Source organism: Salvia hispanica, chromosome 3, assembly GCF_023119035.1.
Source record: "Salvia hispanica cultivar TCC Black 2014 chromosome 3, UniMelb_Shisp_WGS_1.0, whole genome shotgun sequence".
Taxonomy (NCBI): domain Eukaryota; kingdom Viridiplantae; phylum Streptophyta; class Magnoliopsida; order Lamiales; family Lamiaceae; genus Salvia; species Salvia hispanica.
Window position 1 is genome coordinate 23096744 of NC_062967.1, and position 13369 is coordinate 23110112.

The following is a 13369-nucleotide window of genomic DNA, read 5'->3' on the forward strand; positions in this document are numbered from 1 at the left end:
TCCCTAATCCAATTGTATCAAGTTTTATATTTTATTATATTATATTGTGTTTTATATTATAAAAATAGTAAATTAGTATTAAAATAACGATTCAACTAATTAGATGAAAATTTATATATGTTTACATATATGTATACAAGTATGCTTGTGTACGTGTAGTATGCTCCATTAAGGGTTCATAAAAGACAAGTGTAACGGCATACCTGTGGTGGTAGGAAAGCTGAATTCGCCGCCGTCAATCAGTGTCTTATGGTTATGTGTATGTGGTTGTAGATGTCGAACAATGGTAGGATGGAGGGTAAATCAGGCAAAAAGCTACAAATCAGGTAGTCGGACAAGTAGAGAAAAAATTATACCTGTTTTTGTCTCCGATAGTGGAATGCCTCAGTCGCCGAATCTAATCTTAAATCCAGCAAGATCCGGGATTTTTCTACCGGGTTCACCAAGAAAATCGAGATCTACCAAACGGAGGAGAAGAAGGAAGAAGAAGGCCTTTTATGGGCTTTTATTACTTTTTATGGGTTACCAATCACACCCTATGTATAGACGTTATAGCTTATCTATACTACTTAAAAGTGGCAGTTTGTTGAAATTGCCATAACACCCTTTTTGGAGGGAAAATAAAAGTTGACTGTGTAATTAATTAATTTTTTTCTTTCACAAATGTTGCCATTTTTTGTGAGTGGTTTATGATTGTACTATCTGGACTCTAATTGGACAAAAAATGGTCCAATCAAATGTAATCTTCTTGAAAAAGATTTAAAACACTTTTAAATACTTGCATTAGAATCTGGATTTTGTGGACTGATTTTATTTTATGATATAGTATAATAGGTGAGGTTCTGTTTGGAATCCGGCGACGGCTCCGACGACAGCAAGCGGGTGAGACGGCGAGAGAGATGCAGGAGATGAAGAGGAAGCGGCAGCGACGCTACTGTCCAGTGAGAGACAAAGGTAAAATCCTTAGAACACCAAATGACCAAAACATAAATTTTAAATTAGAACTCTTGAAAACATGAAATAAAATTACAGAAAAATACCTCACTCGGGCGACGCTGGCGTGAATGGAGACGACACGGTTGACGGTGAGTATAGGCGCTGAATGCAGTGGCGACAGTGACGTCAATGAGAGATGAGAAAAGTGAGGGCGGCTGCTGGCCGAGGGAGTCGCCGGAGCTCACCACAACTAGGCTTGCGTGTGAGGGCGGCTGAGCAGCGGCACGACGGGTGACGAAGGTAGCAAGGCTGAGGACGGCGACTGGGCGAGCTATGAAGTGCGGCGGGTAGGGCTGTCAAATCGGGTATCCGTGGATACCCGATCCGAAAATTTTGGATACCCGATCCCGAATTTCCCAATATCTAGTACCCAATACACGATCCAATTTTGATTTTGGATACCCAAATACCCGACTCGGGTATCCAGTCCCGATTTTAATTTCAATTTTGAGGAAAGCTGGGCAGTAGATGGCGGCGGCTGGGCAGTAAAAGAGAGCTCGTTGCGGCTAGCGCTGGGAGAGATGAGGGTCGGTGCTATGAGAGGAGACGGCGCCGGCAGTGGGCGCTGAAGATATCGATTTTCGCTTAGACTGTGTGCACAGAAAAGAATAAAAAGTTTCCTAGGTCCAGCAATCCACTAGATCACAAGGTCTAGGAATTCACTGGTCGTTGGAAAATCTCGGTCGTCGGACACACAGAGCACTTCTTCAAAAACCCTCAACCACTTATACTAAAACTTAGCACAGGGAAGTAGGGATCGATCCCACAGAGATGGATGCGTAATGAACATGCTCAAGGATTTGGAAATTATTTTTGGGTTGGCTGCTGCCACGCATTTTTTTGGGTTGAGGAAATTAAACTAAACTTGGAATTGAGATATGCTACGCTAACAGCTAGATCTAGGCAAAACATAAATCATGCACATAATTTGAAATCGAGAAAATAACTAGATCTAAGAAACTATTCTAAATTACCTAGACCTGGGAAATAAACTGACGGTGGGGACCATGATTGAAAAAGCGAGTACGGATGAAAAGCTGGGAAATCAACTAACTAAAGTACTAACTAACAGCGACATCATCTTCTTCAAATCAAATTTCACAAAAACTCAGAACAGGTGCAAGGCGTAATCGGAAAAACAGAGCAAACTGGAATTAAACAATTTAACGAAGAACAATTATGAACTAAACAGATCTACGGCTACTAGACGAAGTAAAACAGAAAGTAAGCAGAAAACTCAAAATCCATGCACAACTTGAATCCCCTGTTCAGATCCAACCTCGAATGCTAAATCCACTCCGGATCCAAGCATCCGACACAAACTCCAGCCAAAAACATTCCATAACTTCAGATTCAACAAACAACCTCCGATCAACAACAACACCGCAGATCTACAGCCAAATTCCCCAGATCAAGCACCAAAGTGACAAAAACAGAGATTAACATGCAACTTGCAGAAATAAACCTCAAACAAACAGGATCAACGTAGATCAACATGAGATAACACCAATATAACAGAAACTAAAGGAAATGCATAGATAATCAGTAACAGCAACGACCAAATCGACTTCCAAAAGTGAAGTTCGAACGAAATAAAGTGCAAAAGAACCGAAAGTGAATAGATTGTATCTTCGCCCTCACACGGACGGTGTTACGACGGACTTCCTCTGAAGATAAGACCCCTTAAAACCCTAAACTACCCCAGAACTCCCATTTCCCAAGTGTGTGTGTTGTGTGTGAGCTAAGAGCGAAAAAAATTGCATATGTTGTGTGTTGCATGCTCCTCTATTTATAGGCGTTGAAGCGGGGCCCAACGAGGTATAGATAGACTTTGTTGCCCTCAGCTATTGACTCCCTTATTCTAGCATCCTTTTCCTTCAATTATGCTCACTTTTCCTTCATTCCTTCGCTAGTCCGTTTCCTCCAGCATCTCCTGGATCTAGTGATTCTGTCACACACCTGGCTTAAAAACTGTGTTAGACCCAGTAAAATATAGTGCTTTTCACCATATAACCGATGCATGAAATTAGCCTTATCAGGCGCTGACGGTGGGAGGCACAAGCGAGAGAGTAGAAAAGGGGAGGGAGGCGTGTCTGCTGTAACTTAGTAACTACTATTAACCTAATTACTTAAACTTTAAAAATAGAACTAATATAATAGCAATGATTGAAGAAATTTTAATACAAAGCTTAAAGTTTGACTATTTCATATTTGAGTAAGAATATGCAAATTAGAATTAACACACTATTTATTTATTTATTTTTAAAATCGGGTATACCGATCAGATATCGGGTTACCCGATACCCGAAAATCCAAAATTCTCAATACCCGATCCCGATCCGAAACCCGAAAAATCGGGTTTCGGGTATCCAATTATCCAACTTTTTCGGGTTCAGATATCGGGTATCCAATACCTGATATCCATTTTGACAGGCTTAGCGGCGAGTGTTGAGGAAGCAAGTGGGCGGCGAATCATGGCGGTGGACGGCAAGGTGCCGACGAAGTGTTGATGCAAGGAGGCGGAAGGAGTTGGATACCGTTGAGGGAGAAAGAGAATGGAGGCGCATCATTTTGATTTAGGGTTTCATGGATTAGTAGTAATAGTCAGGGTTATACAAATTGGGCTCTAATTTTGGGCTTTTAATGTAGCATAGGTTGAGTAGTATTTAATTAATATTCTTTTTAATTAAATCTAGACTTTGTGTTAAACTATATAATTATTGCTATACTTTAAAGCTAGGTTCTGATTTAGGCTTTAAATTTATGTGCTTTGTATATATTTTTAAAATCAAATTAAATTTGTGTATTAATTCTTGAATATTTTTTATTACTCTTTTGAAATTATTTTTAGATTACTATTCAATCTCAATAATTTATAAATATACATATTTAAATTAGAACCTAGCTTTAATTTTGTTTCATTATGCATATTTTGATAATTAATGAGGAAATAAAAATAGTTAATTGTTTCTAAAGATTATCCGCAAAGATTCTATTTTTAATATTATCTTTAACACATTGTGTGCGTATGTCAAAGTGGTCCACTATTTCATGCTCAAATTCATGACAATTATATATGTCTTATCCCAAACTCATAGATATTATGTATTAATATTATTTTAATTATATTTATACGTATCTCATAGATATTATTAGCAAAAATAAATGACCTCCTTTAGTTTTAAATTTTTAATTGTATACTTCGTATAAATTTATGTGATAACAATTAATACACAAAAATAAAGATAATAAAGGAGGAAGAACACCCCATCCCCACTCTATTATCAAGCTGTACGAAGACACAGAAGAGAGAAACGATATTTGAATTATTTGTTATAGAAACTAATTTTTTATTAGGATAATATATTAATTGATTTTCATAATCCTAGCAATTTATTATTAGTAGTAATATTATTTGATTTATTTTTATTCAAGATAAGCGTTCTTATTGTCTTTCTTTCAATTCTTCAAAAAGAATAAATAATACTCTACAAAATTCATTTGCTTTATTAATTTATTACAACGAATATTGTGATATATGCAACATTCTAACAATTTTAGAAATTTGACTGTCAGGATAAATATAAAATGAATTGTATTTCATGTTTATTTGGATGGAGATAATACTTATCAATTATTCAAATTATTAAATTTTACTGTGCTTTAGTATTTGCTTGTTCATGTTAGCCTATTTCTAAAAGGCATGTTTTTAGTCATGGGCAAATTTATGTTGTATTTTCAAAAGACAAAATTGGTATATTCTATAGTGATGATGTTGATGTTACATTTGATTCTATTGTTATGTTGTTTACTAAAACGTTTTCTATAATGTATTTGAATTTTTCTATTTGATTTAAAGTACTTTAACTTTTTTCAAATTAAATATTGATTTATTCCAACAATTTGTTGTTGCACTTATACTATGGTTGAGACTGGTCGTCTATTGTTTGTTAGAGCCTAGCAGAAAAAATTACGTGCTAAAATGTATAGTGGTTTGACGGAGGTTGTACTGCTAGGTGAGACAGATGGTTCGATGCATGGTAAATGAATTATTCTGCCTTCCAGTTCTGTTGGTATTGCAAGATATATGATCAAGAATTACCAAAATGCGACGACAATTTGTAGATGGATTGGTTATCCAAATTTGTTTATTACATTTACATGTAATCTGAAGTGGCCAAAGATTGTTACTTCCTCCGTTTTTTAAAAATAACAACTATTATCATTTTGGGTCATTCCTTAAAATAGAAATTTTAGAATCTTTCTATTTTAGGACATGAGCCCCACATTTCACTAACTATACTTTCACTACTTTTTCTCTTTCTCTCTCTTACTTTAATAAATTTTCTTTTCTTCTCTCTCACTTTGCCAATTTTTCTCACTTACTTTACCGATTGTGCATTAAAACTCGTGCCATTTTAAATGTTTATATTTTTTTGATACGGAAGGAGTAGATTTCTTGGGGTTAAGGGACTAAAATCAGATGATTGTCAGCTGTAAGATTTTCAAATTATTTGATTTTACTTTTTGTTCTTTACTTATACGTATTTTTAATTTTTTTATTTTATTCTGTATCTGTTTTTTTTAAACTCTTTTTATCCCATACATTGCATGGATATTAACACTACTATTAATAAAAAGAAGAGTTTTTAATGAAATGACAAATGTGCTATCAAAGATCCCTGTAAAGAACAAAATTTATGATTTTGACTTGTCCAAAACATTGGTTTGTGATTTGCTCGATCATATCTGAGATTCAAAATTTTATAAAAAAATACCTCCAATTTGAATTGTCTGGAAATCCGAATCCAAACTATGAAATTCAATTTAATAAGAAATTCTTTAAATTACATAAAATCTATAAAATTCAAAAATCTAATGCCATAAATTCAAAAATTCAATACTAGAAATTTAAAAATTTAATTCTACCAAATATTATTAGATGCATTACCTCTAATCCAATTTAATACTAGAAATCTAGTAAAAATTAATGATCTCAAATATTTATAATTTATGTCATATTCTAATTGATGTTGGTGGGCATATAGATTTTTACAAATATGACCGAAATGAAATTTAGAGCCCATTGAGTTTTTAACATAAATCATAAAATCCCATTACGACAACTGAACGGATTCGGTAAACAGTATATACATATATACGATAAATTTAAAACAGATAGACCGCAATTCCCAATCTCCCTCATAATCTAGGGTTTATTCCTTCCACCAAAAATCCTAATTTCTCCCCAATTCTTCCGCCATGGCTCGGAACGAAGAGAAAGCGCAGTCCATGCTGAATCGTTTCATCACTATGAAAGAGGAGGAGAAGAGGCCGCCTAAGCAGCGCCGCCCTTACCTGGCATCGGAGTGCCGCGATCTGGCGGAGGCCGACAAGTGGCGCCAGCAAATCATGCGCGAAATCGGCCGGAAAGTCGCTGAGATCCAGAACGAAGGCCTTGGAGAGCACCGCATCAGGGACCTGAACGACGAGATCAACAAGCTCATCCGAGAGAAGGTGCATTGGGAGCGGCGCATCGTGGAGCTGGGAGGACATAATTACTCGAGGCACTCCGCCAAGATGACTGATTTGGATGGCAACATTGTCGACGTGCCCAACCCCAGCGGCAGGGGTCCCGGTTATAGGTACTTTGGCGCCGCCAAGAAGCTGCCTGGTGTTCGGGAGTTGTTCGAGAAGCCTCCTGAACTGAGGAAAAGGCGCACAAGGTAATTTGTTTATTGCAGATTCAATTAATATTGAAGTATTGTGAATAAAATTCCTGAATTTTGAACAGATGTAGATATCTCCAGTACTTTAAAGTTAATTCGTATCTTTGAGAGGGAAATTCTTAATGTATGCCAGTTGCTACTTTATGCACACACATTGTAGGATGTTGAGCAATAGAAGAAATATAGGCCTGGATTAGCAAATATAAGTGTTTAGTCTTTATTGATTCTAATTTTCTGAGAAATTGCATTGCTTCTCTGTTGAATAGCTATATTACCAATCCGTTGCCTTTGAATTATGAAAAAAGTTACTTCTGATTATAGGTTTAGATCCTCGAAAGACCTCCTCTATGGTTTTTGGATTTTGAAATGATGTAACCTCACAGAAAGCTCTTTTTATGAACTTCCTTACTTGTCATCACTCATCAGTTAGCGATCCAAGTTGGCTAAGCAAACTTATTTGGAAACACTTACATTGTTTTTCTTAATTAAATGTAAAGTTGCAGATTCCTTGTCACTAATGTTGACTTAGTTTATGTAGGAATGGGAAGTAGGAAAATGACAGTTTAAATGTCTTTGCAATCTGAGTTAAGAGATTGGTGGTATTTAGGCGATAATTGATGGTGATTATTAGGCTTGCACTATTATTGGACATGGCCAATGGAAAGTTTTACTTGCAACGCCGTATTGCTTTTCTCAAATTTGATCTACAATCACTCATTCACTGAATTACTTGTTTTGCTAAAAATCAACAGTATAAATGTCTTTGCAATCTCTACTGTTGTCTAACATACTCTTTTTTTGTAGGTATGATATATACAAAAGGATCGATGCAAGTTATTATGGTTATAGGGATGATGAGGATGGCATTTTAGAGAAACTTGAAGGACCAGCAGAGCAGAATATGAGGGCTGCAGCTGTGGCAGACTGGAAGGAGATGGAGAAGATAAAACAGGAAGCAAGGAGAGCTGTAAAGAGCGGTGAGGTGGTGGAAGTGGGTGTTGTGTCGAAAATCTTGTTTGAGGAGGAAGAGGATGTGGTCGAGGAAGAGAGAATGAAAGAGAGAGAGGAGAAGGAGAAGGAGAGAGAGTTTATTGCTCACGTGCCCCTGCCGGATGAGGAGGAGATAAAAAAGAAAGTACTAGAGAAGAAGAAGCTGGAAATGCTGAGCAAGTATACAAGCAGTGAGTTGCTAGAGGGGCTAAACGAAGCAAAGTCATTGCTTAATATCCAGAAGTAGATGGTATGTTCATCTGCCACCTAACTAGATTTCTCATGTACGTTCTGTTAATTGTTTAAATTAGAAACCAAAAAAGACCACCTACATTATAATACTATCAACTTCTGGTGTCTTGTGTGGTAGGCATATCAAGATAATGGTTAGAAAGATATATTTTGTGGATGATTTGAGATTGGTATTGCATCTTGTTGTTTGATAGGTATAAGATAAAAATGTTGATATCTAGTTATATGTATATGCTTGTCAAGTTTACCCTCTTCATTAAAATATACCTTTACAAATATAACCTTGAAAAAAGTTAAAAACAGTCAATCATCTCATATTCTTTGAGATCCTTTATTTTACATTGAGTTTGCATAATTAAAAAATAGAGAGTGCACCCAAAACAATGTTGTTCTCTCGTTCTGGTTTGATAACGGCAAGCTTTCTCAAAGCATTTCAGAAGAGACTATTCTGTCCCCACAGTAAACAAATCTCCCAATTCCAGAAGAAGCTCACAGAGAAACCTGGAATCTGGTGTGTTGAGCAAGATGCACTTAGTTGTCAGCGATTTTGCAATTTATACTTAGCCCAATTGAACAAATATAAAACCATGCTAACATAAAAACAGTTTTAACAGTTTTAATCACGCACCAAAATAATAAAACAAACTATAAAGTATGCATATAAATTATACTCCAGTAATTGAGTATGTAAATAGTACTACTACATAGTTTTAAAATAAGACTTGCAATATAAATAGCTCATTTTCTAAAGTTTTGATTTTTTGTGAGATAGCACAGGAGAAGTGCATGAACAAATTCATATACTAACCAAAAAGAAGGCAAAGGAGGAACTTGAGGCAGAACTGGACGAGAAAGTAAGACTTTTCAGCAGCTGGACTATATAAGGAGGACAGACATCTCTAGTGGCCGTTCTCGTTCACGCTCAAACTATTTTCCTTCATCCTTGTTCTCGTTCACCCCCTCCTTATTTATCGGTTCTGGATCTGCTACTGCATCCGAGAATCTAAAGTTAGAGGCTTTTGAGGGAGGGAATCGATTATGTTAGCATTTCAGTTTTGGTAAGATATGCAGAATCAGTTTTACTCAAGTCAAGTGCTATTGCCTTGTAAGCGGGTTTGGATCCCTGCTGTGCCTTCAGCCAAAACAGGGGATGCTATTTGATACACCATATTATTTTATTAAAAAGATATTAACATTATAATTAATGAATATATTATTATCTAATAGGGCTGGCTAAATGCATAGTAGGGATCAAAATCCCTTGTAAGCACATGTATTTTAACAACCAAAACTAACCATTGCCACTTAGACAAAACTGTTTTTAAAATTCATCACTAATTGGGAGCGGGGTTATTATTTATGTGTTGCTGTTACAAATAAACACATTTTATTAACAGACTCTAAATCATTCACTTTTGACCAACTTTTGGGTTTGGATACCGATTTCAAAATCATCTGATTAACTAATATTGACTTAAATATGGGAGCCTTATTAATTGAAAATTTGGCCTCATTAGCAAAATTAAACTTAATTAAAAGTTCAATAATTATTTTAAGCGCAAACCGAAATTTTATCAAAGTTTGTTAGTTGACAAGTAAATTTTATCTATCAATGTGAGCCTCAAAGGTTCCATTATTCCAGAGAGAAAATTGATAATGTTAAAATAGTGATGAAAAGTTTGCTAGTGCAGTTAAAGCCTCATAAAAGAAACTGCTATAATAAAAAAATTATTCAACCTAATATTGATGCATAAAATAAGGCAGGTCTCAAAGTGGTACATAGCATGGCACTGAAATGAAAGTTGTATTGCCTAGTCATTCTCTGCTTTCTTACATTAAAAACAATAGGACGTCAATCGATACATTATACGGAGTACTATTTAGTTAAATTTTTTTTTTTCAAAACTGAGCCGTCCTAGTTTTTTCTTAAGTTTTTTTTTAAAATACTGAGGTAAGGCCAAAATTGGTCGTAAACATATGATTATTTTATCTTTTTGGTCATAAACTTTATCTTTTAGATTTTTTGGTCATGCACATATAGAAATTTGATTATTTTGGTCCTGCATCAATAGTTCCGTTAATTTTTTAATAGTCAACACGTTTTGTCCAATTTTTACAAGATTAGAATCTTAATTATAATTATTAAGTCACTAATTATTCCCTAATTCACATTGCTCTCTTTCACTTATACATTCAATTCTCGCACACACAATTATATACAGAGAGAGAGAGAGAGCCAGAGCTGAAGGGTTGCGATGAGTTGTGAATTTCAGTTGAATTTCCGTTACTTGAATCATGTCCAACAATCCAGGCGAAACCCCCTCCGACGATTTCCTCGAGCAGATTTTAGGCTATCAGAACTACACTGCTGGAGCCGATGATACTTTGGTTGGAAATAAAGCTCCTTCTCCCGCGATGATGTGCAGCTCGGCTCGGGCGACGCCTCCTCTCATCTGGTTGGAGTCTCCGGGATGGGAGTCGGCCTCGGAGTTGAAATCGGCGGCGGTTACACCGTTGGAGGCGGCGGCGGCGGGTTTCCGTTGGGGCTGAGCTTGGAGCAGGGGAAGGGAGGGTACAACGACGCCTCGGGTAGCGGGAAGAGGTTCCACCTTGATGATTTTGTTGATTCCCGCGCTGCTGCCATCAAAGGGACTTAATAATCATAATTAAGATTCTAATCTGGTCAAAATTGGGCAAAGCATGTTGACTATTAAAAAATTAATGGAACTATTGACGGAGGACCAAAATGATCAAATTTCCATATGTGTAGGACCCAAAAATCCAAAAGATAAAGTTTAAGACCAAAAAGGTAAAATGACCATATGTTTAGGACTAATTTTGGCCTTAACTCTAAAATATTCAACTACTACTTTTTTCCTTTTTACTTTATTTCACCTAATAACACTTTCAAAAATTTCATGACACTCAAGAATGTGGCCATCTTGAATGGGACAGATGGAGTATCAAATTTAGTTGGTAGTCTTGAATTTTGAGATTTCTACGTCGATGCAATCTTTCCTAAAAAACACACAAACTATAGCGAGATATCCATATAAAAACATCACACTAATGGAGGAAATTTGTAAAATGCTGTCGCAAAATTTGTGACATTGTCACTGGATCACTCTAAAATTTGAGTTTTTTTTTTGGCTGAGTTGGGGAAAAATATACGCATAAAATAAATTTCCTGCGTTTAAGAATATTAATTACGAACATTTTATGGCTATTTTTACTTTTAACTTTTTACCCAACACTTCCATGCACTTTATGTCTTTTGTGTGTATAAATTATAGTACACCATATCACTACAAAAAACTTAGTTTTAAAGAAAAAAAAAATTGAGATATAATTACTTGCGTTGGAAAATTTTAAAAAATAACAACAATTTAGAACGCAAATGAAAACATTTCTAAATTAAGAAAAAATTAACTTAATATTTTGCCGTTTTAGTACGCTTCCATTAACGTCCTATAATTTTAATTGAGACACTAAGAGTGTCCACAATAGAGGCGGAACAGCCACGCCACAGCCACAAAAACTTGTCTGCTCAGTCAGCACAGCCACAAAAAACTCTTCCGCCACACCATCACAAAATAAATTAAGAAAAAAAAAACTACGTTTTTGACCGTCACGGCTGACAATACTGCAATAGGCTGCCGCGGAACCGCCGGGCGACCCCCTCCCCCCTCTGCCCCGTCCACGCCCAGGGGCGGGCGTAGAAATAAACATCGATAGGAGCTGAGATTTCTAATTTTTATTTCAATGTATATTTTTGGACAATTTACATCAAGGGCTTTAATAAAATAATTTACATTAAATACCAATAAATTTTTTGAAAAAATTAATAGAAAAATGTCTCCTCCATTTGGGTCCGCCCATGTCCACGCCGCGTTCTCGGCGCCCTTCCATCACCGCGACGGTCCTATTGTGTGGACACTCTATAACAGTAAGGACATTTTTTAATGTGTTGGTGGTACATAAATTATCAGTTAAAAAAGTTCTTTTAACATTATTTTTCGGTAGTGTGTGTTTGTGTCTGATATTATAATCAATAATCCTCAATGGATATGTACAACATCAGACAGAGACATGATAGTTAAATTTAGGAGACGTTAAATAAAGTAATATTGTGAACGAGAAGGAGATAAGGCAACTTGTAGTACTATATGATAAGCAAATTATAAGAATTTTTGCGAGTAATTAAACAGTCATGATTCTCTAATGGGAATCCGCAGATGCATAAACCACTAACTGTTATTGTTTAAGTATGCCAAAAAAGGAAGTAGAAAGAAACTGGTGGTTAAGGCACACATAAAACCAAATTGCACAGGAATATTTTACGCAATCCCATTAATTGTTTATGAAAGTGTTTTAGGTCGACTTAATTAATTACAACATTAGTTTTGTGTTATTCTTGAAGTGGGATATCATCATCTTCAATTAATCAGTGTGAATATAATGTGGATAACAGTTGTTTGTGTGTTTGTTCCTTCGTCGATTTCCATTAGGATAGTGTGTGGCTCAAAACTAATTACTGATTAATTTTTCCTCCAATAATTGCCTTTTTTTAAAATTTAATTTAATGTAACAGTTAAGCTCCTCTTGACTTGATTCAATTACTAATTAATTATCTGATCTACTGTAGTGGAGAATTGAGAGAATTAATTAAGTTGTGCCCTTTTCGATGTGTTTTGGCCGAGTATAAATATACCCCATCGTTGTTCCGATAATAGAGACATTTCATATTAACATGGTAATTAAAAAATAATGTTTAATATATTAAATAGAAATAATAAAATTAAAAATACAAAGATACTTTCGGAAGATAGAATAAAATAAGAGTGAGAAATCTAAATATCCCAAAAAGGAATCCAACCTTGTTAACACGGAGAAGGGAGTAATTTTAATGAGTTTTTTTTCCCTAATTAGCAGTGATTAGTGAGAGTGTATACTGAATTTTAATTATTTATCCTCCTAACTTTTCCTTCCATTTACCCTTATCAAAATAATGATAAAATAGTCATTCATGGAAAACTTGTGTTTATGCTTACGGTTTTCATTGACATTATGTACTTTAATTTTATTATTTAATAATTTGCTTGTAAATACATTGAAGCTGACCCACAATGATCATAATTTAGTTTATTTTGAGTAAACTAAAAAGAAGTTCGCTTTACATATATATTGATTACCTTATTTAAAGAAAGGTCGCTTATTCACTAATCCTTATCATAGACATAGATATTGGAATTTAAACAGTTGTAGCTACCTCAATTAAGTTGGTGGATGCATTTGCAATCGATATGAGTTGACCAAGTTGGTGGATCGATGCACTTGCCTCTAAAAACTAAGCACGTTTTGTATTCTAGATATATTCATGAATTAAGGACTAATATAGTATA

At 35.3% G+C, this 13369-nt stretch overlaps 1 protein-coding gene across 3 annotated transcripts; it reads left to right on the forward strand.

Moving 5' to 3' along the window:
• Positions 1 to 6164: 6164 nt before the first annotated feature.
• Positions 6165 to 9054, forward strand: LOC125215497 (pre-mRNA-splicing factor ISY1 homolog). Of its 3 annotated transcripts, none has more exons than XM_048116927.1 (3): positions 6165 to 6722; positions 7530 to 7965; positions 8740 to 9054. In XM_048116927.1, exons 1-2 carry the CDS (start codon positions 6259 to 6261, stop codon positions 7960 to 7962), a joined length of 897 nt encoding a protein of 298 aa, XP_047972884.1. In that variant the 5' UTR covers positions 6165 to 6258; the 3' UTR covers positions 7963 to 7965; positions 8740 to 9054. The 3 variants fall into 3 exon arrangements, with proteins under 3 accessions (XP_047972884.1, XP_047972885.1, XP_047972883.1); XM_048116928.1 differs by having other exon boundaries at positions 8745 to 9054; XM_048116926.1 differs by lacking the exon at positions 8740 to 9054 and having other exon boundaries at positions 7530 to 8127.
• The last annotated feature ends 4315 nt before the right edge of the window (positions 9055 to 13369 follow it).

What these genes read in the sequence shown, in the direction of transcription:
- LOC125215497 (XM_048116927.1), top strand. Translation starts at nt 6,259, where the DNA reads ATGGCTCGGAACGAAGAGAAAGCGCAGTCCATGCTGAATCGTTTCATC. An exon ending in CTGAGGAAAAGGCGCACAAG is followed by an intron (nt 6,723 to 7,529) that starts GTAATTTGTTTA and finishes CTTTTTTTGTAG; the next exon opens with GTATGATATATACAAAAGGA.